Raw genomic sequence first — 26871 nt, forward strand, 5'->3', positions numbered from 1 at the left:
AGACACCTTTTGAACCTAATTCCTGCAGTTGAGGTAGGGTTGGGATGCAGTACTTGCTAGATGATGAATGTGTTTGGTATTAAACGTGTCTAATTAAATTGAAAGTTGCCAACGTTGATATGACATGCCAGTCTGTCTAAGGACCCCAGCCTTCCACTTGCTATGTTCTCGGAAGAAGAACTTTGACCTCTTCGGGTTAAAAGAAACCATCTCCTGTCCCTTTTCTCCTGCCTTCCCTACAGAAGACACGAAAACATTCTCACCTCCCGATCCTTTGTCTAGGATAAATCTTCGGGGTGACAAGTGTACGCGGCAGGAAGAAGCTGGAGCCACAAAGGAGCAAAAGCCAGTTCGCCACCTTGGGGCAGAGTGGAGGATAAAGTCTGGGCAAGAAAGAGATGGATAAAGATGACAAATGTCATGTCCTTCCCAATTCTTGGAAACCGGCAGCTTTCTGGCTCCCTGTGTTTCTGGCTAAGGTAGGGTGAAGGAAAGATTCAGGAAATAAGCATTCAGATCAGGGAGAGCCCTAGGTAAAGGATGCATTTGGACTCTCTTGTTTCTCCAACTTGGTGTTTTTTTCCCTCCCACAGCCCCTAAAGGTAGAGGTGAAGCTCTCTCCAGGGCAATTGAAGTTTCCAAGGCCTGAGACCCTTCCCAGCTCAGACCGGTCTTGGTAGATCTTTATGCCCAGCCTTTCCCCACTTGCCAGCCTGAGCACTGCTGCTTTTCAGCAGGGCTGTGCCTGTTCCTCTGCTGTGTCTTGCTGTCCCCATTGGCTGTCTTTCCAAGAAATGCCTGGAAAGGGGCCCTGACCTGTCAGCCATCTTTGAAACTTTCAGCCCCAATTTCTTCTACCAGTTTCTCTTATCAAGTGTAGACCATTTACTTGGGTACAGAGGTATTGCTGTCCTTTTCCATTTATTTATCCCATAGTTTTGAATTTTTAAGAAAAAGATTTTATTTATTTATTAGATAGAGCTAGCATGAGTTGGGGGAGGGGCAGAGGGAGAAGTAGACTCCCGGCTGAGCAGGGAGCCCGATGTGGGGCTCAATCCCAGGACCCCGGGATCATGTCCTGAGCCTAAACCAAGAGTCAGATGCCCAACCGACTGAGCCACCCAGGCACCCCCATTGTGGCAATTTCTTAAAATAACACAAGTTTGGTGCATTGATTGACTCTTCCTTTCATGAATGATTTCTCCGTAGCATGTGATGCTGCTCAGTAGCATTTTACCCACAGTAGAACTTCTTTCACAATTGGAGTCAATCCTCTCAAACCCTGCTACTGCTTTATCAACTAAGTTTATGTAGTATTCTAACTTCTTTGCTGTCATTTCAATAATCTTCACAGCATCTTTACCGGGAGTCAATTCCATCTCAAGAAACCACCTTCTTTGCTCATCCATAAGAAGCAACTACTCGGGGCGCCTGGGTGGCTCAGTTGGTTAAGCGACTGCCTTCGGCTCAGGTCATGGTCCTGGAGTCCCGGGATTGAGTCCCGCATCGGGCTCCCTGCTCAGCGGGGAGTCTGCTTCTCCCTCTGACCCTCTTCCCTCTCGTGCTCTCTATCTCTCATTCTCTCCCTCTCAAATAAATAAAAAAAAAAAAACTAAAATAAATAAATAAATAAAATCTTAAAAAAAAAAGAAGCAACTACTCATCCAGGAAAGTTTTATCATGAGATTGCAACAACTCATCTTCAGGCTCTGCTTCTTATTCTAGTTCTCTTGCTATTTCCACCACATCTGCAGTGACTTCCTTCATTGAAGTCTTGAACCCCTCAAAGTCGTACTTGAGAGTTGGAGTCAACTTCTCCCAAACTCCTATTTATGTTATTTTACCCTCTTCCCATAATCATGAATATTCTTTTCTTTTTTTAAGATTTACGTATTTGAGGGAGAGAGAGTGCAAGCGGAGGGAGAGGGGGAAAAAGATTCCGTGCCAAGCCCAGAGCCCGATGCCGGACTCCACGTGGGCCTGGAGTCTCACGATCCTGAGATCAGGACCTGAGCCAAAATCAAGAGTCGGACGCTCAACCAACTGAGCTACCCAAGTGCCCTGAATCACGAATGTTCTCTTTAAGGTTTTTTTTTTTAAGATTTTGTTTATTTGATAGAGCGAGAGCACACAAGCAGGAGGAGCAGTAGAGGGAGAAGGAGAAGCATGCTCTCCACTGAGCAGGGAGCCCGATGCGGGGCTCAATCCCAGCACCCTGGGATCATGACCAGAGCTGAGGGCAGACACTTAACCAACTGAGCCACCCAGGTGCCCCAAGAATGTTCTTGATGGCATCTAGCATGGTGATTCCATTCCAAAAGATTTTCAATTTACTTGGCTCAGATCCATCAGAGGAATCACTATCTATGGGAGCCCTACAAAATATATTTCTCAAATAATAAGACTTGAAAGCCAAAATCACTCCTTGATCCATGGGCTGCAGAGTTATGTTGTGTTAGCAGGCATAAAAACCACATTAATCTCATTGAACATCTCCATCAGAGCTCTTGGGTGACCAGGTGCATTGTCAATGAGCAGTAATATTTTGAAAGCAATCTTTTTTTCTGAGCAGTAAGTCCCAACAGTGGACTTAAAATATTCAATACACTGGGGCACCTGGGTGGCTCAGTCGTTAAGCGTCTGCCTTCAGCTCAGGTCATGATCCCAGGGTCCTGGGATCGAGCCCCTCATTGGGCTTCCTGCTCGGCGGGAAGCCTGCTTCTCCCTCTCCCACTCCCCCTGCTTGTGTTCCCTCTCTCGCTGTGTCTATCTGTCAAATAAATAAATAAAATCTTTAAAAAAAAAAAAAAAAGGCTTTACAAAGGAGCTTAAGAGAATCACATCTTACATTGGTTCTAACCCCGGAGTACACCGCTCCTCATTTCTGACCTTGACTCCTACAGTATCTGACCCTCTAAGATTCCTCGTCCCAGTCTCCTCTTCCCTTTCCTTCTTGTTCCATTCTACCTGCAGAATCCCTTTTAAAATGTGGTTCTGGGGCGCCTGGGTGGCTCAGTTGGTTAAGCGACTGCCTTCGGCTCAGGTCGTGATCCTGGAGTCCCGGGATCGAGTCCCACATCGGGCTCCCTGCCCAGCAGGGAGTCTGCTTCTCCCTCTGACCCTCTTCCCTCTCGTGCTCTCTATCTCTCATTCTCTCTCAAATAAATAAATAAAAATCTTAAAAAAAAATAAATAAAAAAATAAAATGTGGTTCTGATCATGTCAATGTCCTGCTCAAGAGCATTTGATGGTCTCCCATTTCTTTTTTAAAGATTTTATTTATTTATTTGAGAGAGAGAGAATGAGAGACAGAGAGCATGAAAGGGAGGAGAGTCAGAGGGAGAAGCAGACTCCCTGCTGAGCAGGGAGCCCGATGTGGGACTCGATCCCGGGACTCCAAGGTCATGACCTGAGCCGAAGGTAGTCACTTAACCAACTGAGCCACCCAGGCGCCTGATGGTCTCCCATTTCTTTCGGGACAGAGTCTGGATCCAGAATAGCACGCCTCATCTCGGCAAGTCTTTGCAGCTTCAACTGCCTTATTTTACACTGTTGCTCTCCCCCAACTTTTTTTTTTTTTTAAGATTTTATTATTATTTTAAGTAATCCGTACACCAATGTGAGGATCAAACTTACAACCCTGAAATTAAGAGCTGAGTGCTCTACTGACGGAGCCAGCCATGTGCCCCAGCCCCTCAGACTATTTTGAATCACCCTCACAGAGCAGGCCTTTTCCTGCCACCAAACTGTCGATTATGACAGCCCCTGTGCTGGTGGGCTCTCTCCAACTCCTATCTCATCAGCTCAGGCTTGCTCTTGTGACGCAGTCTTTGTGACGCAGTCTTTGTCACTCTTGGAACCTCAAACCACAAGCAATCACTTTTCTAGCTGGGATTTGTTCATTCCCCTGATAAATTGCCAATCTTACAGTGTTTCATCTGGTTTGTTCCTTTTCCCATTAGACTGTGAGCTTGAAAGAATTGTCTTACTCACCTTTAGGTCCCAAAGGTGCATTTGTTACTATATCCAATTAATACATGTTTTCAGTGCCTCCTGTATGGTCGCCATTCTGGGCTTTGGGTGTTAATTGGGAGTGATTACTAAAGACTACGCATAGGGAGGTGAATAAAGCAATATTAATAAGGGTCCCAGCACTTGCAGACCTACACCGGTGCAGTATTAAGCACAAAGTAGCTGTTAATACTAACAACGTGCTGATCTAGAGGCTGGTTCTTTCACTTTGCTGCCATTTTCAACTTCTTTGATGCCATAGGAAAGCTTCCTGTGGAATCCAAACAAGCTGAAGCCCAAGAAAGAGGATTCTTTTTTTTTTTTTTTTTGAGATTTTACTTTTAAGTAACTCTACACCCAACATGGGCCTTGAACTTACATAACCTCGAGATCAAGAGTCACGTGCTCTACCAACTGAGCCAGTCAGGCACCCCAAGTTAGATGATTCTTTAAGTCGCTCAGAGGAAAGCTTCAGCCAAAGCTGGAATCTGAGGTCTCTGGAGAGCAAGGGCCTGATGAGGAGTGCTAAGCCCAAGCCCTGGGGGCCCGCTGTAAGCCAGCAGAAGGAGAGGAGCCCTGGTGTCCCTATGGGAGAAGAGCAGGACTGCTGTCTGTTGAGTACGTATGTACCAGCCACTATGCTCTAGGGGGCTGATGGAGTTAACTTTGATGCCTCCTATTTCAGAGGAGACCAGGCTGATAGGAAATGGTAGCTAAAACAGCACCCAAGATTTTTAGGGCAGTGAAAAGTACTCTGTATGGTACCATAAAAGTAGATGTATGACATTATGTATTTCCTAAAACCATAGAAGTATAGAATGCAAAGAATTAAACCCTAATGTAAACTAGGGACTGAGGTAATAATAATACATAACAAATAGTTTTAATATAATAAATTGTAACAAATGTACCACACTAATTAAGATGTTAATACTGGAAATATTTTAATATTTGGGGACAGTATTTAATGCTCAATTTTCCTATAAACCTAAAACTACTCTACAAAATAAACTACTGGGACGCCTGGGTGGCTCAGTCGGTTGGGTGTCTGCCTTCGGCTCGGGTCATGATACCAGAGTCCCTGCTCAGCAGGGAGCCTGCTTCTCCATCTCCCTCTGCCTGCTGCTCCCCCTGTGTGTGTTCTCTCTCTCTCACTCTCTCAAATAAAATCTTAAAAAAAAATGTCTGCCTTCGGCTCAGGTCATGATTCCAGGGTCCTGGGATCGAGCCCCACTTCGGGCTCCCTGCTCAGCGGGGGAGCCTGCTTCTCCCTCTCCCTCTGCCACTCCCCCTGCTTGTGCTCTCTCTCGCTCTCTCTCTCAAACAAATAAAATCTTTTTTTTAAAAAAGAGTAAAAGGAATCTGCTTTTGCCGTCATCCTTCTATCATTTTTCTCCTTGGTCCTGGAGACAAACTCATCACCACTTTTCCTCCCCCTACCATGTTTACAATTCTTTTGTCTCTCCCCTGTCACTCCCAAGGCACTAGTGTTGGAAACTGGAGGAATTTCAACCAAAAGCCATTTTCACATGGAGGGGGATGGTGATGCTGATGCCGACAAACTGGATGCGAGGATAGGCCCAGTTATTGATGGCCAACTCAAGTCAGATATGGGAAAATCTACCAGGGTCCAAAAACTTCCCTGAGCTGTACAAAAGGAGCAGAGCCTTGAGGTGCTCTGTGGTTTTAGAGTCCAGGAATTTTAGGCAGCAGTGTTAGATGCATCTAGATCCAATTCTTCCCTCTCTCAATTTTAGGATTGTGTCCCAGTAGCTCCCTGAAGACTTACTCCTCTTGTTCTAGAAAACTTTCCCCCCCTGATTTCTTTTTGCTCCTTAGGGCCCCTCCTGGGACTGGGAGGAGTGAGTAAGATAGAAGGAACCTGGGATTTGTTCATTAGCCTAATGCCTTTGGCCGTCTGCCAGAGATAGGTTATAGCACCAGCGTGGAGGCTGTATGGCAAAATGATGGGATTTCTGTACCAGTTTTTAGGAGGCACCATATGCCATCATTCTCTATTTTCCAGACTACAGTTTCTCATCTAGACCCCTAGAAATAAGAAATGAAGATCAATTCCTACACCGATACAGGCTTAGAAAGAGGTACTTTCAGGGTAATAAATGTGTTTAATTAGGGTATTGCGCTGGTATAACAAGATAAAAACAAAAGTTGCTCTGATTTGATCTGACTTGCCAGTAGGTTCTATTTTCTCATTTTTCTTCCTGGTAAGTCCATTGAATAAGAACTGTTTTGGGGTCTCCTGCCCAGAAATCATTGGCATCCCTGCCTTTTGCCTCCCCGCTTCCCCAGAAGAGACTGAGGAATTTTTCCTGATCTAGGTTTAGATCTAGAGAAATCCTTAGGGTGATAGGGATATGAGGCAGGAAAAACGGTAGCCACAAAGGGCAATGGCCCTTTTGTCAGCATGGGGCAAAGGTGAGGGGGAGAAGCCTAAGCCAGGAAGAGGTGGATAAATATTTGTGAATATTATGTCCTTCACTGTTTTCAGAAGGGCCAACTTTTTTTGGCTGGGGTGTAGAGAAGGTGAGCCCTAGGAAGCTGTCATTCAGATTAGAGAAGCACCGAGGAAGGGACATGTGTGGACCATCTTGTTCCTCTGGCTTGTTTCCTTCTGGAGCAGGTGAGAACTGCCCACAGCTTGTAAGGGTGGGGGTGAAACTATGTCCAGGCTACCTGAAGTTTCCAAGGGTAGAACCACTTCCTAGCTTTGACTAGTCTTGGTGTCTCTTTGGCCCAAGCCTTTCCCCACTTCCCACCCCAACCACTACTTCTTTCCTGTTTCCTGTGGGCTGTTCCTGCTGACCCACCATGATCTAGGCTGTGCTGCTCCTTTGCTGTGTCTTTTTGTTTTTTTAGATTTTATTTTTTTAAGTAATATCCACAGCTAACATAGGGCTTGAACTTAAAACCCCGAGATCAAGAGTCTCATGCTCTACCAACTGGGCCAGCCAGGTGCGCCTTTGCTGTGTTTTGCTGTTCCCATTGGCTGTCTTTCCAAGAAATGCCAGAAAGGGGCCCTGAACTTCCAGCCATCTTTCACAAAAACTGGCCATCCTCTGAACACACTCTCCAGCCAGCTCCCTCTCCCAGATCCCAAGACCTGCCCAGATCTCTTGCACACTGCCTCCTTAGCCCCTCTGCCTGACTACCTATCCAACTTGGCTCTGGGGGTGGCCCTGGAGGAGGCTGGCTGCCCAACTGAGGCCCACATTCTCAGCTTCAGCTTGTTAGGATGGGAGGAAAGGACATCACTGAAACTCTTCTCCATGAGAGGAGAACACAATGAGGAGGAAAGCATTGGCAATACTAAGGTCACTCTGAGGGATCTGGGGGGGCCTGCGGGGAAGCTTGGATGAACCTACCACTCAGCTATTTACCCTGAGGAATGTATTGCTGGTGGCTAATACACACATTGGCGTGATTGATCTACCAGCTATCTGCCATATTGCTGGTGGCACAGTTCAAAGATGTTGCTGTCAATATCCCCTAGAGCTGCAGGAATGCTTGTTGGGAGTGTGAGGAAGAATTAGGCAAAAAGCTGAAGCACCCTCCAAGTTAAGAACCTCTCAGTGTCTACGGATGATGACTATAATTTATCAAGTTCCACAGTTATTTGGGAGTGCTTTAAGGAGAAGTTCATTTAGGAATTTGTCTAGGCTTACTTCAGATATTCAATGCCACCTAGGCAACAAGGATCTTTTCTCAGCACTATGTTTAAGGATGGGACATAGTAAGTAGTTAGAAACGTAAAAGACCAGGGGCGCCTGGGTGGCTCAGTCGGTTAAGCGTCTGCCTTTGGCTCAGGTAGTGATCCCAGGGTCCTGGGATCAAGTCCTACTTTGGGCTCCTTGCTCAGCGGGGAGTCTGCTTCTCCCTCTCCCCTGTTCCTGTGTTCTCTCTCTCTCAAATAAATATTAAAAAAGAAAGAAACGTGTAAGACCACTCAGGACAGTTGTACTTTATTTCATGCCAGTGCTAAAACACACATGTGACTGGTGTTAGGCTTGACCCTCTCCCCTTAGTATTTCCCGGCCCCTAGTTATTATTCCATTTTGCTTTTTTTTCCTTTTCTTTCAGTTATTATATACCGTGCATGTAATTAAGCATGAGAGGTAATTTAACCTTTTTCTCATTCATCCACCCTGTACTAAATCCCCAACTAGATGCTGTAGCTCACTAATTTAATTCTTTTTTTTTTTAAAGATTTTATTTATTTATTTGAGAGAGAATGAGAGATAGAGAGCACGAGAGGGAAGAGGGTCAGAGGGAGAAGCAGACTCCCTGCTGAGCAGGGAGCCCGATGTGGGACTCGATCCCAGGACTCCAGGATCATGACCTGAGCCGAAGGCAGTCGCTTAACCAACTGAGCCACCCAGGCGCCCTCACTAATTTAATTCTTAAACTGAAAAGAAATACAATAAGAGAGAATCATAGATATCTAATCTCTCCTGACTCTGGGTCTCCCAGCTCATAGCATGAGCTAGAGTGGAAAAGTGACAGGGACGTGTCAGAAATGCCAAAGAACAGAGTCTTAGGTGTTGAGGTCAATGTGTGACAAGGGGACAAGGTTTGGGCAGCCAATACAAACGGACAAATATTTGCAGAGATTGCGTCTCTTACTGATTATGGGGGAAAGCAAATATCTCCTTTCTTCATGGGGCAGAGAAGTGGGCAGAACTGGATTGAGCAACCAAACCTATCAAGACAGTCTCGCTCCTCACATGAACTTTATGGTAATTTGGGGCCCCGTATAAATGGGTGGAAATCAAGCAGAGGAAGTCTCTGGTGACTTGAAGATGGGGAAGGCCAAGTGGGAACAATTGGGCTGCATTTCCTGATTCTTGGGCCTTTACCTAAAAATAACAGAAGTTTGGAGATGATAGATGGAGGTGTGCCCTGAGTCATGGGCTCCTTTCAGACCACAGCCCTTAAGGAAATGGTTTGTTATGTTTCTGGTTTGTCCCCTCTCCAGTGTATTCTGTTTCAGACATGTGTGACCTCAGATTCATCACGATACAAGTTGAGCTGCTTTTTTGCTACCTCCTGCTGCACCCTGTGGATGTCATTTCATATGGAAACCAGACAAATATTCCCTCATCCTTGAGATCCTGGCCACCTTCCTCAGACCCCTTGTCCTGCCAGATTCTGCTCCCAAAGTCCCTGCCTGGCTTCATCCACATGGCTCCTCTACCCAAGTTCCTGGTAGCCTTGCCACTGGTGATAGCCCTGGAGAAAGCTGGTTGCCAGGCTGATGTCTGGGCCCTGCAACTTCAACTGTACCACCAGGGGGGTGTAAAAGCTACACAGAAACTCATCCAACATCTTCAAGAGCTCCAGAAAAGCGGAAGCACAGGGAGGGTCGCTTCAGTGGATGCCCTGGCCTCTGCTCTACAGCTGTTGGCTAGGGAGCAACCAGGCCCAGAAAGGACCCGACGCTCCCTCCCTACCAATGACTGTGAGCCGGAGCAGGAGCACGGTGTGCACAATATAGTCAGGTTGTTTCCAGGAGTGGGAACCTACTACAATCTCGGCACAGCTTTGTATTATGCTGCTCTGAACTGTTCAGACAAGGCCAAGGAACGAGGCCAAGATGGGGTCATAGATATGGGTTATGACCTTCTGATGACCATGGCAGGATTGTCTGGGGGACCCACAGGACTACTAATCAGCGCTGCACTTAAACCTGCGGTGAAGGCTGGTATTGAACAGTTGATCCAGTATTACTATGGGAAAGAGGCAAACACCGCTCTGCCAGAGATCAGCATGGAGGACTGGGGGGGCACCTAAGATGTGAGTGACCTGGAAGAAACAACTACCATGGCCCTTTGGTGTTAGTTCACCTCCCTGATTAGTTCAGGGCATATATAATGGCTATGACTTAGATCCTGGGAATGGCAGTCTTGGGATATAAAAGGTGGTGATCACAGAATGAATAAATCTAATATTTTGACAAGCTGTAATATGTGTATGTTCAAAATCCCAATCTCTGGTTTGTTATCAAGGAGGAAGGAAGTGCTGTAAAATGCAGGAATTTTAAAGTTTGGGGTTTGGAGCCCGAGGATTTAGATTTGAATCCAGGCTCCACTTGTAAGAGCCTCAGTGATCACTGACCAGTAATCACTTTTACTCCAAGCTCAGTTTCTTAAAACCTCTAAAGTAGTGATAATCATTTTCATCTGCATGGGTTTTGTGGCAATTAAAAACGATACAATGAACCTCAAGTTCTTAGCAAGGTACCATCAATAAATATTTATGACTACAGCTCGTCCCTTCCTATCCCGAAGTGTCGAAATTCCGGTCCCACCTCTCATGGAGCTCTTAGAGCCTGCAGCGTCCAGGGCCAGTCTCGGTTTCTCTCCTTCCGCGAGGGTTCTCGGAAATCAGCTGTTATAGCCCCGGGCTGTTCCATTAATCGGACTCCTCCCTCCGCGGACACGGGGCGGGGCGGGGCGTAGTTGAGCTATCCCACCAATCGCTGGAGCTGGGGGTGTGTGGTTTCGGCTCCTCTTGTCCCGCCCCGCGGGGGGGGCAGTTGTGGCGGCACCAATGACTTGGGAAAGTTTGGCTGAATGGCAGCTAGCGTCGGGGTTGCCAGGCAGCGAATGGCGAGCTCCCGAGTTCAGCCGTCCGCTCCAGACGGAGAGCTACAAGGGGGCGGATCCGAGGGACGGGTTGAAGCCGAGGGCGTAGCGCGGGCGCGGGCGCTCGGGCTTTGCGGCCGGAAGCCTTGCCCTGAGCCGCTGGAGAGAGCGGGGATTGAGACCCTTACCAGGTACGGGCCCAGAGGGGGCGCGCGGGGGTCTGAGTGCAGGCGTGAGTTCCTACCCGGAAAAGGCGGCAGGCCCCGGAGGTACGCCCGGTAGTGATAAAACTTCCTCCCCAGGTTGAAATAGCCGTCTGCTGCTGCATAACCGAATCTCCCCATCCAGCCCAGCTCCCCAACCCTAACAAACATCTTCCCAAACTCCCCGGCAGCCTCCGATACCGTTAGCCAATGCTTTTACCTTCCGGTCTTAGTCTTAATTTTAATCCTCACCAAAAAAACGATGTCTAAAGGTAGATAAGATTTCACTTCCTTCGTTGTTCTTGCCATCTTGCTCTTTTAATACTAGCCGAGATTCGTTCCTTGAGAAGTGGGGCCTCTCCATTTGTGGGTTGTTTGGGTTTTTTTTTAAGATTTTATTTATTTATTTGACAGAGACACAGCGAGAGAGGGAACACAAGCAGGGGGAGTGGGAGAGGGAGAAGCAGGCTTCCGGCGGAGCAGGGAGCCTGATGCGGGGCTCGATTCTAGGACTCTGGGATCATGACCTGAGCCGAAGGCAGACGCTTAATGACTGAGCCACCCAGGCGCCCCTCCACTTGTTTTTTTAAAGCTGTACAGGTGCATAGTTTAAAAAGCCAAGCACTAGTAAGAGGATTAAAATGAAAAATAGGAGCTCCTGACCAGTCCTTTCCTCCCTGTGTTTGTACTTCAAAGAGGTAGAAAAGCATCTCATGATTATTCATACTGGTGGAAGAGAATCTCGCCCACCCCAGACATTTTTCTTTCATTTGTAATAAGATCATGTGACCTTTTTAAGACCACAAATGTATGTAAATAGTCTTTTCTGTTAGGTTCAGGCTGCAGCAAGAATAAGTTTTGATTTTTCTAAAAAGACAGATGGCAGGGGGCAGGGAAAGAGAGGAAGAAAGATTCTTAGCCCAGCCTACTTAGTAACACAAAAACCAGTTTTGATGAAATTTCACAGTGAAAAAAACAAGCAAACATCTGTGCTTTCTTTGCCCAACCCTGCCGCAGTGGGGCGGGGTGGGGGGGGGAATAAAAGAAGAAATTTCCGGGTTTTTCACAAAGTTGATAATCTACATGAAGAATCAGAGGTTGATAGAGGTCTTAAAAGTATCACAGTCATGGGCGCCTGGGTGGCTCAGTTGGTTAAGCGACTGCCTTTGGCTCAGGTCATGATCCTGGAGTTCCAGGATCGAGGCCCGGGAGTCTGCTTCTCCCTCTGACCCTCCCCCCGCCTCATTCTCTTTCTCTGAAATAAGTAAATAAAATCTTTAAAAAAAAAAAAGTATCACAGTCTTAGGGATTGAGTGACCCCTTGTGCGGTGTTTAAATATCTGGAATGGAGTTCCTCCTTACTATATGGAAAGCAGATTATAAGGTATACCTATCTCTAAAGAGGTTTCGGTCCTTGATAAAGCTTTGGGGCCAGCAGGGATCATGCTGAAATAAATAGTTATGACCCATTTATGATCTTGAAATGCTCCAGCATGAGTGAATACAAATACAAGCAAATAAATCTAAAATAAATTCATTGAGGGTGATAGATGAAATAAAGATGGTGGAAATATTGTTTAGTGAAGCTGATGATGAGATGGGTACATGGATGATTCTTGTACTATTCAGTCTACTTGGTGTGTGTTTGGAAATTATTAATACAAAAGGCCCACATACTGGAGCTCTTAACTAGTACTACCTGGAAGAATACGAACCAAACTGATAATACTGGTTACCTGTGAAGAGAAGGGGAAGGGACCAAAATTGGGAGTGGGGTCAATGTAGCTGTAATTGTGTGTGTGTATGTGTGCTTTTTCTTACCTGTGTAATTAAAAATTTGTATTGTAGTGATAGGCAGTCATGAAACTGTGGATGATTTAATCCAGCAAAATTTCCGGTTGGGAACCAGCATCCTTCAGACTCAGACCCCAAATGGCGCAGTGGGAGATGTTGCAGAATCTCAACAACCCGTTTCAGGACCAGTTGCACCAGCTGTACTCAGACTGCCTCCTGCCGATGGACATCCGACAGTACTTAGCTGTCTGGATTGAAGATCAGAACTGGTGAGTGCCTCAGGAAGTTGGGTGCGGGTGGAATGAGGAAAGTAGTTTCTTCTGAGCCCCCAGAATCCTGGAGATACCAAGGGCAGGAAGGGGTTAGAAGGCCTCGAAAGACAGCAGCAGCCCTGCGGAGATACTAATCCTTATTGTTCCCGGTCCCCAGGCAGGAGGCTGCGCTGGGCAATGATGATTCCAAGGCTACCGTGCTGTTCTTCCACTTCTTGGACCAACTGAACAACGAGTGTGGCCGCTGCAGCCAGGACCCTGAGCGCTTGTTACTACAGCACAACTTGCGAAAATTCTCTCGGGACATTCAGGTACTTGGAGGAGCCAGGGACAGCCGAAAAGCTGAATAGAAAGGGGACTGAGTGTAGAGGAGTATGGTTTAGGGTATGGAACAGGACCTGGAGATGTGAAGGGGTGGGGGCAGATCTGGGGCAAGGGAGGATGAGGTCTGGACTTGGGAGATCACTGGCAGAGAGAAAGGCAAGGTCTAGCTGACCCTGTTGGGAAGAGGCTAGGTTTTAGGGTACCAGTGGTGAAGAGGGGAAGAGCTAGGGACCCTGAAGGGGGAAGTCCTGGGGTCACTGGTGGGGAAGGTGTGGAGGGCTAGATCACTGAAGACAGTTGAGTTCAGTCAATTTTTATCTTCCTACCGCAGGCCTTTCCCCAGGGCCCGACCCAATTGGCTGAGATGATCTTTAATCTCCTTCTGGAAGAAAAAAGAATTCTGATCCAGGCTCAGAGGGCTCAGTTGGTAAGAACAATTTGTAGTGATTTTTGAACGGTCCTGGAGTAGAGAGTGACCGTGGAAAGGATTCAGGAAGTTTGTCTCACAACAAGATCCCCTCCCCCCGCCACATCCTGTGATATAATTGCAGGCCTGGATTTCAGGGATGAAAGGTCAGAATTGAAATGTACTCAGAGTCTCTTATTTCAGGAGCAAGGAGAGCCAGCCCTCGAAGCACCCGTAGAGAGCCAGCAGCATGAGATCGAATCCCGGATCCTGGAATTAAAGGCTATGATGGAGGTTAGTGGATGTGGCAAGAGTTGGGGTGGGTGAGACTCAGCCTGCTGCCTCCCACAGAAGCAGCCTCATCTGGGTCTTATCCCCTCTATAGAAGCTGGTGAAATCCATTTGCCAACTGAAAGACCAGCAGGATGTCTTCTGCTTCCGATATAAGATCCAGGCCCAAGGTAGGAAGCAAGCACACCGAGGGGTGGGGGAAGACAGGTGCCTGCTGGGAGGCCAAGGGTGGAAGAAAGGGGAAGTGAAAAGCCCCAGGAAGCAATAATCTTCTGCTGGCTAGTACACCACACCGGCTCCAGTCTCTCTGCCAGGCAAAATACAAGGGCCGGCGGATGTTGTGGAGGTTGGGCTGGAGGAGTGGCTGAGGGACAGTTGGGGGATGTTGGGGGAGATGCATGGAAAACTGCTTAGCAGATCGAGTGGGCTTTTAGTTCCAGCATGACCATTCAGAATTCGCCCGAGGGCCCAGAGGTGCCTCTGCTTTGCTTGGTTCCCCTTCTTCTCCCTTCAGAATTCCCCCACCTGACTCTGACTGAGGTCCTGGTCAGGATGGAGAGGGGAAGGAGCCCTAGGTCTGAACCTCTGTCTCACTCCTGCTCCTACCATCCAGTGAACACACTCTCTTTAGACCCCCATCAGATGAGACAGCGGCAGCTTCTGCAGGAGACTCTCAATGAACTGGACAAAAGGAGAAAGGTGGGAGGCAGACAGAGGAAGTGGGCAAGCAGGGAGTGGGGGCAAATGAGGGATGTGGGAGCCCTGGCCTCTTAGCCTTGGCTTCTTTGTCTCTTCCTCCCCAGTTGGGTGGTGGAGGGTGATGGTGAGAAGTGCTCACCACTTTATGTCTTTCGTAGGAGGTGCTGGATGCCACCAAAGCATTGCTAGGCCAATTAACAACTCTCGTTGAGCTACTGCTGCCCAAGTTGGAGGAATGGAAAGTCCAGCAGCAGAAAGCCTGCATTGGAGCCCCTGCAGATGGGGGGTTGGAACAGTTGGAGAAGTGGTGAGAGGCACCTCCCGCCTGCCCTTGTCCCAGCCACCCTGCTGTGCTTTGTAAATTGTAAATGGTGAATTGTAAGGAATGTCCTCATTCATGTAATGAATTGCCTATCTAGGCAAGAGCTACTGCTCTCCTTACTCTCTGCTCGCCAAAATGATCCCAGCTCCCTGGTGTGACCACAGTGACCATGCAGGGAACCCAGAGCCCAGTCTTTGCTTTGGTGAAAGGAATGGATTAATCCACAAGGTGGTTTCTCCTTCCTTTTTAATCACCCAGGAAATATATTTTTTACTTTTTTTTTTAAGATTAATTTATTTACTTTAGAGAGAGAGAGAGAGAGCGTGAATGCGAGCAGGGCGAGGGAGGGAAGGAGGGACTGAGGGAGAGGGAGAGAGAGAATCCTTAAGCAGATTCTCTACTGACTGTGGAGCCCAGTGTAGGGCTCGATCCCAGGACCCTGAGATCACAGTCTGAGCCGAGATCACAAGCCAGCCGCTTTACCAGCTGAGCTACCCAGGTACCCCTCTACTTTTTTTTTTTTTTAACTGTAATGACTATAATGTCAAAAAAAAAGAATGACCATTACCTGTTATTATCTTACTACCCAGATGTAGCTACTGTAATACAAAAATTGAATCATATTTTTGTACTATTTTGAGAACTGTGGTTTTTGCTTTTTAACTTAGCAGTGTATTACAGTATTTACCCATGTTATTTTTTTTTTAAATAAGACAGGCTGATTTTTTTTTTAAGATTTTATTTATTTATTACGTAAACTCTGCACCACCGTGGGGCTCGAACCTACCACCCTGAGATCAAGAGTCCCATGCTCTACCACCTGAGCTAGCCAGACACCCCTACCCATGTTTTTGGGTTTGTTTGTTTAAGTAGACTCCATGCCCAGCATGGAATCCAACGTGAGGCTTGAACTCATAACCCTGAGATCGAGACCTGAGCTGAGATCAAGAATCAGATGCTTAACGAACTGAGCCACCCAGGTGCCCCATACCCATGTTATTTTTAATGGTTGCCTTATAGTTCCCTGTATGGAGGTAACATAATGTAGTTAATGAACTCCTATTTTTGGACATTTAGGTTGTTTTTTAATTTCTTGCTATTTTTTTTAGTAAGCTCTTTTATATTAATTTTTTTGTGATGTGGAAAAAATAACTAGTATGCCTTTCAATGTACTTAGAATACCTACTGTTTTAAATATTTTCTACTGAGAAAATTCATTATAATTTATTAAAAATGGGGGTGCCTGGCTGGCTCAGTTGGTAGAGCATGTGACTCTTAATCTTGGGGTTATGAGTTCAAGCCCCATATTGGGGGTAGAGTTTACTTTTTAAAAAAGTAAATAAATAATATTTTAAAAAGTAAACTATTGGGGCGCCTGAGTGACTCAGTTGGTTAAGCGTCTGCCTTCGCTCAGGTCATGATCCCAGGGTCCTGGGATCGAGTCCCACATTGGGCTCCCTGCGCAGCCGGGAGCCTGCTTCTCCCTCTCCCTCTGCCACTCCCCCTGCTTGTGCTCTCTCCCCCGCCCCTCTGTCGAATAGATAAATAAAATCTTAAAAATAAATAAAAAGTAAACTATTAAGAATGAATCACAACAATGTTCATGTAAATTGAAAACAGGTATATAGGGCTTAGTGTACAGAATTACTATTTATTTATTTTTATTTTTTAAGATTTTATTTATTTATTTGACAGAGAGAGGGAGCACACAAACAGGGGGAACAGCAGAGGGAGAGGGAGAAGCAGGCTTCCCGCTGAGCAGGGAGGCCGATGTGGGGCTCGATCCCAGGACCCTGGGATCATGACCTGAGCCGAAGGCAGACGCTTAACCAACTGAGCCACCCAGGCACCCCTTTCTGATCAACCTTGTGCTGCTCCATAATCTCACATTTTTTTTCCCTTTTGAAGATCTCACCTTCCTGGTGTCTGGGTTTATGCAACTTCTTCTTGAAGTAAGCATCAGTGCTTACTGATGAGTAAGATGTTGGGAATTTTCTGATAGCAATTTTGGTGGAGGTGGCAAGGACATATTTCTGGTGTGTTCTTCATGGAGGAACTCGATTGAGGGCCAGAGGGCCAGTCACAAGTAGCAAGCCACTGCTCAAATGCTTTAGGAAAACCACCCCCTTGCCTCTGTGGAGCCCAGTGAGGATGATCACAATGGGGCCAGGAGGGGCGCCTCCATGGCTCAGTCAGTTAAGTGTCTGCCTTCCGCTCAGATCATGATCTCGGGGTCCTGGGATCAAGCCCTGAATGGGGTTCCCTGCTCAGCAGGGAGTCTGCTTCTCCTTCTTCTTCTCCCTGTGCCCTTCCCCCTGCTCATGTTCTCTTTCTCTCTCGCTCAAATAAATAAAATCTTAAAAAAAAATATGCCAGGAGTGACACTGGCTTGCAGTTTTCTCACATGCTGATGGAAAGGGTTTTTTTGCCGTGGCTCAACAGCTTTCAAGCCACATCTTCAGTAGGATAATACCTAGACATTTTGTGAAGTTTAACCACTCAGGTTCCACCATTCTTGTCACCACCAACTGGTTTTGTGACAGTAGCAAGAAACTTCTCCTTTTTCAACTCTGGACTTAGCTGCTGAATGCTTCCTGTTGTACATGGCCTTTCTGGAATACATAGCCGATGGGAAATATCTGCCAATTCCTCCGACTAGGACAGGGTTTTGGCTGCAGTGGGGCTTCCCTTTCTTTGGCGTTTTAGCCTGGAGCTTACGCTTCTTATCTTGCCACCGGCATCAGCCTTCTTGGCTCCAGGTTTCTTCTCCTTAGCATCCGGCTTCTCAGCTTTTTCACCCACCATCTTGCAAGATGGGAAAGGATTTTTTTTTTTTAAGTTTATTTATTTATTTAAACAACCCCTACACCCAGTGTGGGGCTCAAACTCACAACCCTGAGATCAAGAGTTGTATGCTCCTCCACCTGAGCCATCTGGGTGCCCCTATTTCTTGCGATTTTAAACAGTGCTGCAGTAAATATCCTCATAGCTACATCTTTATTTACATTCCTAATTATTTCTGTAATATAAATCCCCAGAAGTGGTATTCCTGGGTTAAAGGACATAGCTGTTCTTTTTGGTGGTGTTATTGTTATCGTGTTGATCCTTTGTTTCATTGTTTGTTTTGTTTTTAAAGATTTTATGTATGTATTTATTTGAGAGAGAGAGTATGGGGTGGGGGGAGGGGCAGAGGGAGAGAGCGAGAAGCAGACTCCCCACTGAGCGTAGAGCCCAACATGGGGCTCGATCTCAGGACCCTGAGATCATGACCTGAGTGAAAGTCAGTCATTTAAACCTCCAACTCTTGGTTTGGGGCAGGTCATGGTCTTGGGCTCATGAGATTGAACCCTGTATGGGGCTCCCCACTCAGTGTGGAGTCTGCTTGAGATTCTTTCCCCCTTCTCCCTCCCCCTTTTCTCCTCCCCACCTCCACTCTCCCTCTGTCTCTCTAAAATAAGTAGGGGCACCTGGGTGGCTCAGATGGTTAAGTGTCTGCCTTCGGCTCAGGTCATGATCCCGGGGTCGTGGGATCGAGCCCCACATCGGGCTCCTGGCTCAGCGAGGAGCCTGCTTCTCCTTCTCCCTCTGCCTCTCTCCCTGCTCAGGCTCTCTCCTCTCTCTCTCTGTATCTCTGTGTCTCAGATGAATAAATAAAAAAAAAATCTTTTAAATAAATAAATAAATAAAATGAGTAAAACCTTTTTTAAAAAAAGAGCAGGGTGCCTGGGTGGCTCAGTCGTTAGGCGTCTGCCTTCAGCTCAGGTCATGATCCCAGCGTCCTGGGATTGAGTCCCGCATCGGGTTCCCTGCTCCTTGGGAGCCTGCTTCTCCCTCTGCCTCTGCCTCTCTCTCTCTGTCTCTCATGAATAAATAAATAAAATCTTAAAAAAAAAAAAGAAAGAGCAGGGCGCCTGGGTGGCTCTGTCGTTAGGCGTCTGCCTTCGGCTCAGGTCATGATCCCAGGGTCCTGGGATCAAGCCCCGCATCGGGCTCCCTGCTCAGCGGGAAGCCTGCTTCTCCCTCTCCCACTCCCCCTGCTTGTGTTCCCTCTCTCGCTGTGTCTCTCTCTCTGTCAAATAAATAAAATCTTAAAAAAAACAGAGCTTTGATTTTTCTGATTATAAATATAACGTGTCCCAATTGGAAAAAATATTCAGACAATTTAAAAGAAAAGAAAGTAAAAACCACCCATTTGCATAACCTTATCATGCAGGGGTACTCATTGTTAGGGCTTTTAAATACATTTTTTTAGATTTTCCCTATGCATATACATAAATATACATCTATACATCTGTTTTAAAGATTTTATTTTTAAGTAATCTCTACACCCAGTGTGGGGCTTGAACTTATAACTCCTTGTGTTCCCTCTCTCGCTGTCACTCTCTCTGTCAAATAAATTTTTAAAGATTTTATTTATTTATTTGACAGAGAGAGCACAAGCACGGGGAGCGGCAGACAGAGGGAGAAGCAGGCTCTCCACTGAGCAGGGAGCCCGATGTGGGACTCGATCCCAGGACCCTGGGATCATGACCGGAGCTGAAGGCAGATGCTCAACCAATTTAGCCACCCAGGTGTCCCAGAAATAAATCTTTCACCAGTTTTATATGTGAAAGTGGCCCTGATTTTTATTTCTTGGGTTATGAATCATGTTGCATAATCTTTCATATGCTTCCTGGGTTCTTTTTTCATCCCAATCAGTTTCTACCTCTCCACATAGTTAAAGGGGAGCTTCTGGAGCCTGTCTGGGGGCACCGGGAAACTCATCAGTTCTCTCTCTCTCTGGAATCCTATCACCCAGGTTCACAGCTGGAGCCAAGCTGTTGTTTCACCTGCGCCAGCTGTTGCAGGAGCTGAAGGGATTGAGTCGCCTGGTTAGCTATCAGGATGACCCTCTGACCAAAGGGGTGGACCTGCGGAAGGCCCAGGTCACGGAGTTGCTACAGCACCTGCTCCAAAGGTCCAGAGGCCAGGGTGGGACCTCCCGGGAGGGCAGAAGGAAAGAGCACGAGGAGCCATTCTTACAGAGACCGAGCTGTATGTTCTCTCCACAGAGCCTTTGTGGTAGAAACCCAGCCCTGCATGCCCCAAACTCCCCATCGACCCCTCATCCTCAAGACTGGCAGCAAGTTCACTGTCCAAACAAGGTTGGCATTTCAGAACTCATTCCTGCTGCTTTTTTCCAGCCCCGGTACCACTGTTTGCTTTCTCGCTTTACAGATATTTCTGCTCTTGTCTTCTCTCTTTTCTCCTCCATCCACATTCTTCTTCGTCTTTGTCTCCTTTGTCTCCTCCCCCTCCCCCGCCTCCTCCTTCCTTTTCTTCTTCTTCTTCATCTATCCAGGAGATTGAGGCTGACTGCTTTCCCCTATCCACCTCCCCTCCCCCTAGGCTGCTGGTGAGACTCCAGGAAGGCAATGAGTCACTGACTGCAGAAGTCTCCATTGACAGGTAAGTTGGGGCACGTGGGACCATGGGGCAGCCAGGACATGGGCTGCTGGGGCTGAGGAGACACGCATTCTTCACCATAAGGCCCTGGGGCTGTGTTCTTACCCCGTCGATTCCTACCTCAGAAATAAGAACTCCTCGCTTTTGTTGAGCACTCTAGGACATGCAGCTTGTCAAGTCCTCATTTGTCATAGGAACCCCATGAATTAGGTATTATCATTCAAATGAAGAAACAAGCCCAGAGAGATCGTGTCTCTTGTGCAAGGCCACATGGCTAGTGAGCGCAGATCTGGGTTTGAACCCGGGTCTGTCCGATCCTAAAGACTAAATTCCTAACTCCTACACTGTTTTGCTTCCCGGTGATTTTTTGTTTGTTTGTTTCTTTTCAGGACTCCTCCTCCATCACAAAGGTAGGTGTCTGACAAGGACTGCACAACCACATGGGGGCACAGACGAGGGGGAGGTTTATTTGGTTGGGGTAGAGACGAAGGGAGAAGGGGAGGTCTGACATGAAGTGGAATTTTTGTTGTTTTTCTGCTGAGTTTGTAGAGTAACTCTGCTCCTGTTCTCCATATATCTTCTTCCTCCTGGAATAGCTTCCGGAAGTTCAACATTCTAACCTCAAACCAGAAAACTTTGACCCCTGAGAAGGGGCAGAGTCAGGGCTTAATTTGGGACTTCGGCTACCTGGTAAGAAGGACTAGTAGCTTAAGCTTCTGGTGCAATGGAACAGGCAAAGGGAAGTTTCCAGGCCTTGGGAAGTCTTGAGGCAAAATGGGGGATACCAGGCACCCTGGAGTCCCCGCTCGGGCATTTTACTCTCCTTCTCTCAACTCACAGACTCTGGTGGAGCAACGTTCAGGTGGTTCAGGAAAGGGCTGCAATAAGGTGAGGCCTGGACAGAGGATTGGGGGATGGGAGGAACTTGCCACAGGGCTTTCTGACTGTTGTGTCTTCGGCTGTCCTAGGGAATGCTGGGTGTGACAGAGGAACTGCACATCATCAGTATTACAGTCAAATACACCTACCAGGGTCTGAAGCAGGAGCTGAAAGTGAGTGAAAATGGAGGGCAGGGAGAGATGAAGCAGATTTGGCCGAGGGCATTAAGGAGGGGTTAAATAGAAGCCTCTCAGCGTGGGAAATTCTCCCCCTTGGCCCTGTCAGAGCTAGAGACATCACGTCCCCTTCTGACTCCTGTTTCCTCTTCAGACGGACACCCTCCCTGTGGTGATTATTTCTAACATGAACCAAGTCTCCATTGCCTGGGCCTCGGCTCTTTGGTTCAATCTGCTTAGCTCAAACCCCCAGGTAGGAGGTGGGGCCAAGGGTGAGGGAAGGCCAGGAGGGGTGTGGAAGCTTGGTAGGAGGGCGCGCCTTCTGAGCCATTCTGCCTGCTTCCTACCCTTGCAGAATCAGCAGTTCTTCTCCAGCCCCCCCAAGGCTCCCTGGAGCTTGCTGGGCCCTGCTCTCAGCTGGCAGTTCTCCTCCTATGTGGGCCGAGGCCTTGACCCAGACCAGCTGAGCATGCTGAGGAACAAGCTGTTTGGTACAGACCTCCTTTTCTCTCAGCCTTTCCCTGGCTCTTGTTTGCCCAGCCCTCCGTCCTCTCTGTTCCAGGGACCCTAGCCTTGCTTCCTTCCATTATCTGAACTGTCTGTCTGCCCATAGGGCAGAACTCTACCACGGAGGGTGCATTGTTATCCTGGGCCGACTTCACTAAGGTAACTCCCTGCGTCCTGTGCGGCTAGATCTAGCCCCTCTGCAAACACTAGTCCTTCCCTGCCTTACTCCTTCTGCTCACTGCGGGCACCTCCACATCTCTTCCTGCCTTCCCGTGCCTCCTACAGCGAGAGAGCCCTCCTGGCAAGCTACCATTCTGGACGTGGTTAGACAAAATTCTGGAGCTGGTACATGACCACCTGAAGGATCTCTGGAATGATGGGTAAGGCCTTGGTCAGCCTCCCTCTCCCCATCCCTCCCTTTCTGCCTTTCTGGGCTTGAGAGCGGACTCCGGGCGCCCTCATGCGGCACAAAGGGAGAGAGCAAACACTGGTGCAAGGTTGCAAGGTCACACCCCCTCCCATTTGCGAAAATAGTCCTAGGCAGCGCGCCTCTAGCATCTGTTGTGCCCCGGAGCCTGCTGGGTGCTCTTTATGAATTCTCTCGTGTAATCCTTACAACCACGCTGAGCCGCAGAGAAGTTAGAGAATTCACCCAATGCGTATAGTCCTGTCTGAATACAAGCCTACCTCTTCCCACAACACTGCCTGCTCATTTGTACAGTACTTTACCTTTTACGAGGTGCTTTTCATCTATGTGACCTCGCGGAAGCCTCGCACCTCTTCCAACCCTGGAAGGTGGATACTGTCAGTAAGCTGAAGTGACTTGGCTGAGAGCGAGGGCCAGAAGCCGGCACCTCTCTCCCCGGACAAGGAGAGCGGGAGAGCAGGGAGGCAGGTTGGCCTCACGGCAGCTTTTCTGTGTTTCAGACGCATCATGGGCTTTGTGAGCCGGAGCCAGGAGCGCAAGCTGCTGAAGAAGACCATCTCCGGCACCTTTCTCCTGCGCTTCAGTGAAACATCGGAAGGGGGCATTACCTGCTCCTGGGTGGAACACCAGGATGACGGTCAGCTGCTCCGCCCCAGCGTGCCCACAGCCTGTCCTCTCTGCCCCTTGGCCAGCCCTGGCCTTCCCTGGCTCTGTCCTGAATCTCTCAGCAGGCTTGGGGCTGGACAGCCAGGGCGGGACGCCCCAGCCGCGCCCCCCCCCGCCCCTTCAGGCCCGCCTGTTCCCTTCTACAGACAGGGTGCTCATCTACTCTGTGCAGCCCTTCACCAAGGACGTGCTGCAGTCTCTCCCACTGACCAAAATCATTCGCCACTACCAGCTGCTCACTGAAGAGAACATCCCCGAGAACCCACTGCGCTTCCTCTACCCCCGGATCCCCCGGGATGAGGCTTTCGGGCGCTACTACCAGGAGAAAGGTGAGAATCATTGACATACATCACTGGAAGGTGGCAGGGATTCTCAGGCATCTACAGATCCAACACCTTTCTTCCAGACATGGAAAAACTGATAGCCAGAGACGTGAAAGGATTTGTGCCTGGGACGCTGCTAGTTAGCAGGGAGACATGATTATCAGGACCATTTGCACGAGGGGTCCTGGGGCTATGCGTCCAGCCCCCTGACCTCCCTGTCCTCCTGCGTGTGTGCCCCACAGTTAATCTCCAGGAACGGAGGAAATACCTGAAACATAAGCTCATCGTGGTCTCTAACAGGTGAGAGATGCATTTTTCACCCATCCTCCCTAACCCTCGCTGGCTGATTTAGTGACCCAAACCTGCTTAGTTCACCTTGCTGGCCTTCTCTCCTACTGACCCATACTCTCCAGCCTCTAGGTTTTTTTTCTTGTTCTGCTAGCCTCTTTCCTCTCTAGTGTTCTGCTGCCATCCTTAGGTTGTTTCTACAGGGCTTTCCTGCTAATAATCGCCATAATCACTGCCGTTCATGGGCATCTACTTGAAGCATGGTACTAGATATTTTTTTAAGAACAGATTTTTTTTTTCATTTTATTGAATTCTTTTGAGAACCCATCCAAGTAGGTGATGACAGCCACGTTTAATGAAAGTTTATTATATGGCAGGTATGGGGCTAAATGTTTGTGTTTAGTTTCTTATTTATCGAATCTCTGTAATAGTACCGTGAGGCAGACTTGGGTATGACTCTGTGTAGCCGAAGAACCTGAGGTTTAGCGTGGTGACGTGGCATGCCTAAGGCACATGGCTAATAAAGGATCCTTCTTTTAACCATCCTACGGCCTCTCAAGTGTTATTAGGGGGCGGTGTTCACATTTTATCGATGATAAATCCGAGGCTCAGAAAGCTGAAGATCACCCATCTAATAAATGATAGGATTCAAACTCTGGCAAGCCTGATTTCAAAGCCTGTGCTCTTAAGGCCTCTGCTCTGTTGCTCTGTTGCCTTTTGTTTTGTTTTGTTTTTTAAGATTTTATTTATTTATTTTAGAGAGAGAGTGAGTGAGTGGGGGCAGGTGGGTAGAGGGAGAGGCAGAAAGAGAATCTCAAGCAGGCTCTGCTGCACTGAGCGTGGAACCTGACTCGGGGCTCGATCTCCCAACCCTGAGATCATGACCTGAGCCGAAATCGAGTCAGATGCTTAACAGACTGAGCCACCCAGGCACCCCCGCTCCGTTGCCTTCTTAGCCTAGAGAGATAGTCTCTGCTTGCTCAGCCATTCCCCACTTCACCTAAACAGCCAAGCCTGGCCCCTTTGTATTGCGGTATCCAGACAGGTAGATGAGCTGCAGCAACTGCCAGACCTTAAGCTGGAGCCGGAAGCGGAGTCACTTGAGCTGGAGTCGGGCCTGGCGCCGTTGCTAGATCTAGAGCCAGGCCTGGAGTTAGAACCACTGCTGGAGGTGGGGCTGGACCTGGGGCCTGTGCTGGAGCCCCTGGTGGAGCCCGCACCAGATGTGGTACAAAGAGCGTCAGAGCCAAACGTGGCACCAGAGCTGAAGCTGGAGCCTGTTCTAGACCCTGAATCACCAGCAGTGCCAGAGCAAGAACTGCCAGATGACCTGAGACACTTAAACACTGGGGAAATGGAAAGTAAGTGGTGAGCTGGGGTTGGGGAAGAGAGGACACATTCCCTTTCCCAACTGCCCTCCCTTACCCATTATAGAAAACGCTGAGCCCTAAGCTCCTCATTGGAGGGAGGCTCATTTCTTTGTGATTCCTTTTATTAGAAAATGTACATGCCTCCTCCTTCCCCGACCTGAGTGCCTCCTCAGGCCTTGTTCAGGGCTCTGCTGCCATCCTCCCTCATTTTCCCTGCTGGGCTGGGAACTCCTTACCTAAGATCAGGACCTGATTTCTTTCTTTGGACTACCTTAGTCTTCAGAAACAGTATGAAGATTGAAGAAATCATGACAAATGGTGACCCACTGTTTGCTGGACAGAACACCGTGGACGAGGCTTATGTCTTCCACTCCAGCCATTTCTACATGGAAGGGCCCTTGATTCCTTCTGACTACTAGGAGCGACATTTCCTCTGTTCTCCCTGTATCTTTTGTCCTTCCTAGCCCCCACATCATGATGTTGCTCTCCAAGGATGGAAAACCCATTCTGAGCTGGTTAACTCTGGGTTTGGGAGTGGGAAGTAAAGGCAGACTACGGGTAAGGAATGGGCACCAATGGATCAGAATAGATGTTAGCTGTGGCTCTAACTGGGATCTTTGAGGCCAGCTGCTCTAACTGGGATCTTTGAGGCCAGCTGCTCTTTGGGGAGGTATAGGAGTTCTGAGGGTAGGCCAGCACAATTAGGCGGTACTTAGAGGGCTCAGGCACTTGGAGTGGCTTCTTTCTAGTATGGGAGGATGTCAACATTTGAATAGTTGGTGAAGCTAACGTGGTGGTGCCCACTAGCATTGGCCATCGGTAGGGAACAGAAACGTGATAGGATTCCATTTCTCTCTTCTGGTTCTTTCATGTCTAGAATAAAACCTGTTCCTTCCTTCTTCCCCTCACTCCTGATTAAAGTCCTAAATTCCTTTGTTTCCTGCAGAGACTGAGAGCTTTCTGCTTCAGCCCACCATGTGAGGCTCCCCTCAGAAGAAGGGAATAGGAGATAAACCTCCTCTGCTTACCAGTCTCCTCCCCTGCCACGCCGAGCTGGCCACACCCATTCCTTCCCCTAAAATGATCCTGCCAATCTAATATGTCTGTGAAGCTTTGCACAATAATTTACTCTGTCTAGTCTCCACTTCCTCAATGCTTAGGAGACGAATCACTCTTGGAGGCCAGGGATGGTAGGGTGGCTGGGAATTTAGGGATTGCTTTTTATAGTATTAGAATTTGGTGTTTTTACAGACAAAGAGAAGCCCTGGGTCTTAGATATTCCTCTATTAAGATAACCATTCATTCTTTTGTACCATATATTGCTTATCTGAAAGAGTTTCTATTCCTTGGGTGTGGACCTGGTTCAAAAACCAGGTTCCTGGAACTTAGAGCCTTGAATGTTTATCATGGGGCTCCAGACAACCTCACACGTTACTCATCCCCAGGGAACACCAGGACAACTGCCATTGCGCTAAAAGGTGTTTCTAGGGGCGCCTGGGTGGCTCAGTCGTTAAGCGTGTGCCTTCGGCTCAGGTCATGGTCCTGGGGTCCTGGGATCGAGCCCCACATCGGGCTCCCTGCTCGGCAGGAAGCCTGATTCTCCCTCTCCCGCTCCCCTCTGCTTGTGTTCCCTCTCTCACTGTGTCTCTGTCTGTCAGATAAACAAATAAAATCTTTAATAAATAAGTAAATAAATAAAAATAAATAAAAATGTGTTTCTAGTATAACTTGAGATGGCCTGAAAGTGAGGCCCTGTACATACGGCTGTTTTCTGGCTGGTATGTTAGAAGAATAGTCCTGTTCAGAAGGAGGCCCTTCTGAGCAGAAGTGGCTAATAAACTTTGTACTGACCTAGAAGTGTTTCCT

General features: G+C 48.0%; 2 protein-coding genes and 1 long non-coding RNA gene across 7 annotated transcripts in view; 2 read left to right on the top strand and 1 right to left on the bottom strand.

The window, feature by feature from the left end:
* The window catches only part of LOC112832382 (uncharacterized), a 17115-nt gene extending 6580 nt beyond the window's left edge, over nt 1–10535 (bottom strand). Inside the window, exons 1-2 of one of the 2 annotated variants that reach the window (XR_012380777.1) lie at nt 10337–10535; nt 264–358 (exon numbers count right to left, since the gene is read on the bottom strand). This is a non-coding gene — a long non-coding RNA (uncharacterized lncRNA). Of the gene's footprint in view, nt 1–263; nt 475–10336 lie in introns of both variants that reach the window. The other variant, XR_003210372.2, reaches the window with a different exon arrangement.
* Nucleotides 6521–9985, top strand: APOF (apolipoprotein F). The gene is given in 2 exon segments (XM_073900826.1): nt 6521–6652; nt 9020–9985. Coding segments are annotated over 2 exon segments (894 nt in total). The 5' UTR covers nt 6521–6606; the 3' UTR covers nt 9868–9985.
* Nucleotides 10536–10655: 120 nt separating the features above from the next.
* On the top strand, nt 10656–25627 carry STAT2 (signal transducer and activator of transcription 2). 4 transcript variants are annotated; one of them, XM_073900823.1, is made up of 24 exons: nt 10656–10804; nt 12665–12879; nt 13040–13193; nt 13538–13633; nt 13817–13906; nt 13998–14073; nt 14418–14602; nt 14761–14909; nt 19723–19881; nt 19976–20068; nt 20313–20372; nt 20759–20779; nt 20966–21059; nt 21210–21257; nt 21338–21421; nt 21579–21677; nt 21780–21915; nt 22038–22090; nt 22217–22311; nt 22859–22995; nt 23171–23353; nt 23590–23647; nt 24677–24996; nt 25282–25627. In XM_073900823.1, exons 2-24 carry the CDS (start codon nt 12749–12751, stop codon nt 25422–25424), a joined length of 2664 nt encoding a protein of 887 aa, XP_073756924.1. In that variant the 5' UTR covers nt 10656–10804; nt 12665–12748; the 3' UTR covers nt 25425–25627. The 4 variants fall into 4 exon arrangements, with proteins under 4 accessions (XP_073756924.1, XP_025738557.1, XP_025738555.1 ...); XM_025882772.2 differs by having other exon boundaries at nt 14535–14602; XM_025882770.2 differs by having other exon boundaries at nt 10657–10804; nt 14517–14602.
* Nucleotides 25628–26871: the final 1244 nt, after the last annotated feature.

The sequence above is a fragment of the Callorhinus ursinus genome, unplaced genomic scaffold, assembly GCF_003265705.2.
Source record: "Callorhinus ursinus isolate GAN/ISIS: 27379988/994484 unplaced genomic scaffold, GSC_fseal_2.0 scaffold14, whole genome shotgun sequence".
NCBI lineage: Eukaryota > Metazoa > Chordata > Mammalia > Carnivora > Otariidae > Callorhinus > Callorhinus ursinus.

What these genes read in the sequence shown, in the direction of transcription:
- STAT2 (XM_073900823.1), top strand. Translation starts at nt 12,749, where the DNA reads ATGGCGCAGTGGGAGATGTTGCAGAATCTCAACAACCCGTTTCAGGAC. An exon ending in GCTGAGGAACAAGCTGTTTG is followed by an intron (nt 21,916 to 22,037) that starts GTACAGACCTCC and finishes GTCTGCCCATAG; the next exon opens with GGCAGAACTCTACCACGGAG. An exon ending in AAACACTGGGGAAATGGAAA is followed by an intron (nt 24,997 to 25,281) that starts GTAAGTGGTGAG and finishes GGACTACCTTAG; the next exon opens with TCTTCAGAAACAGTATGAAG.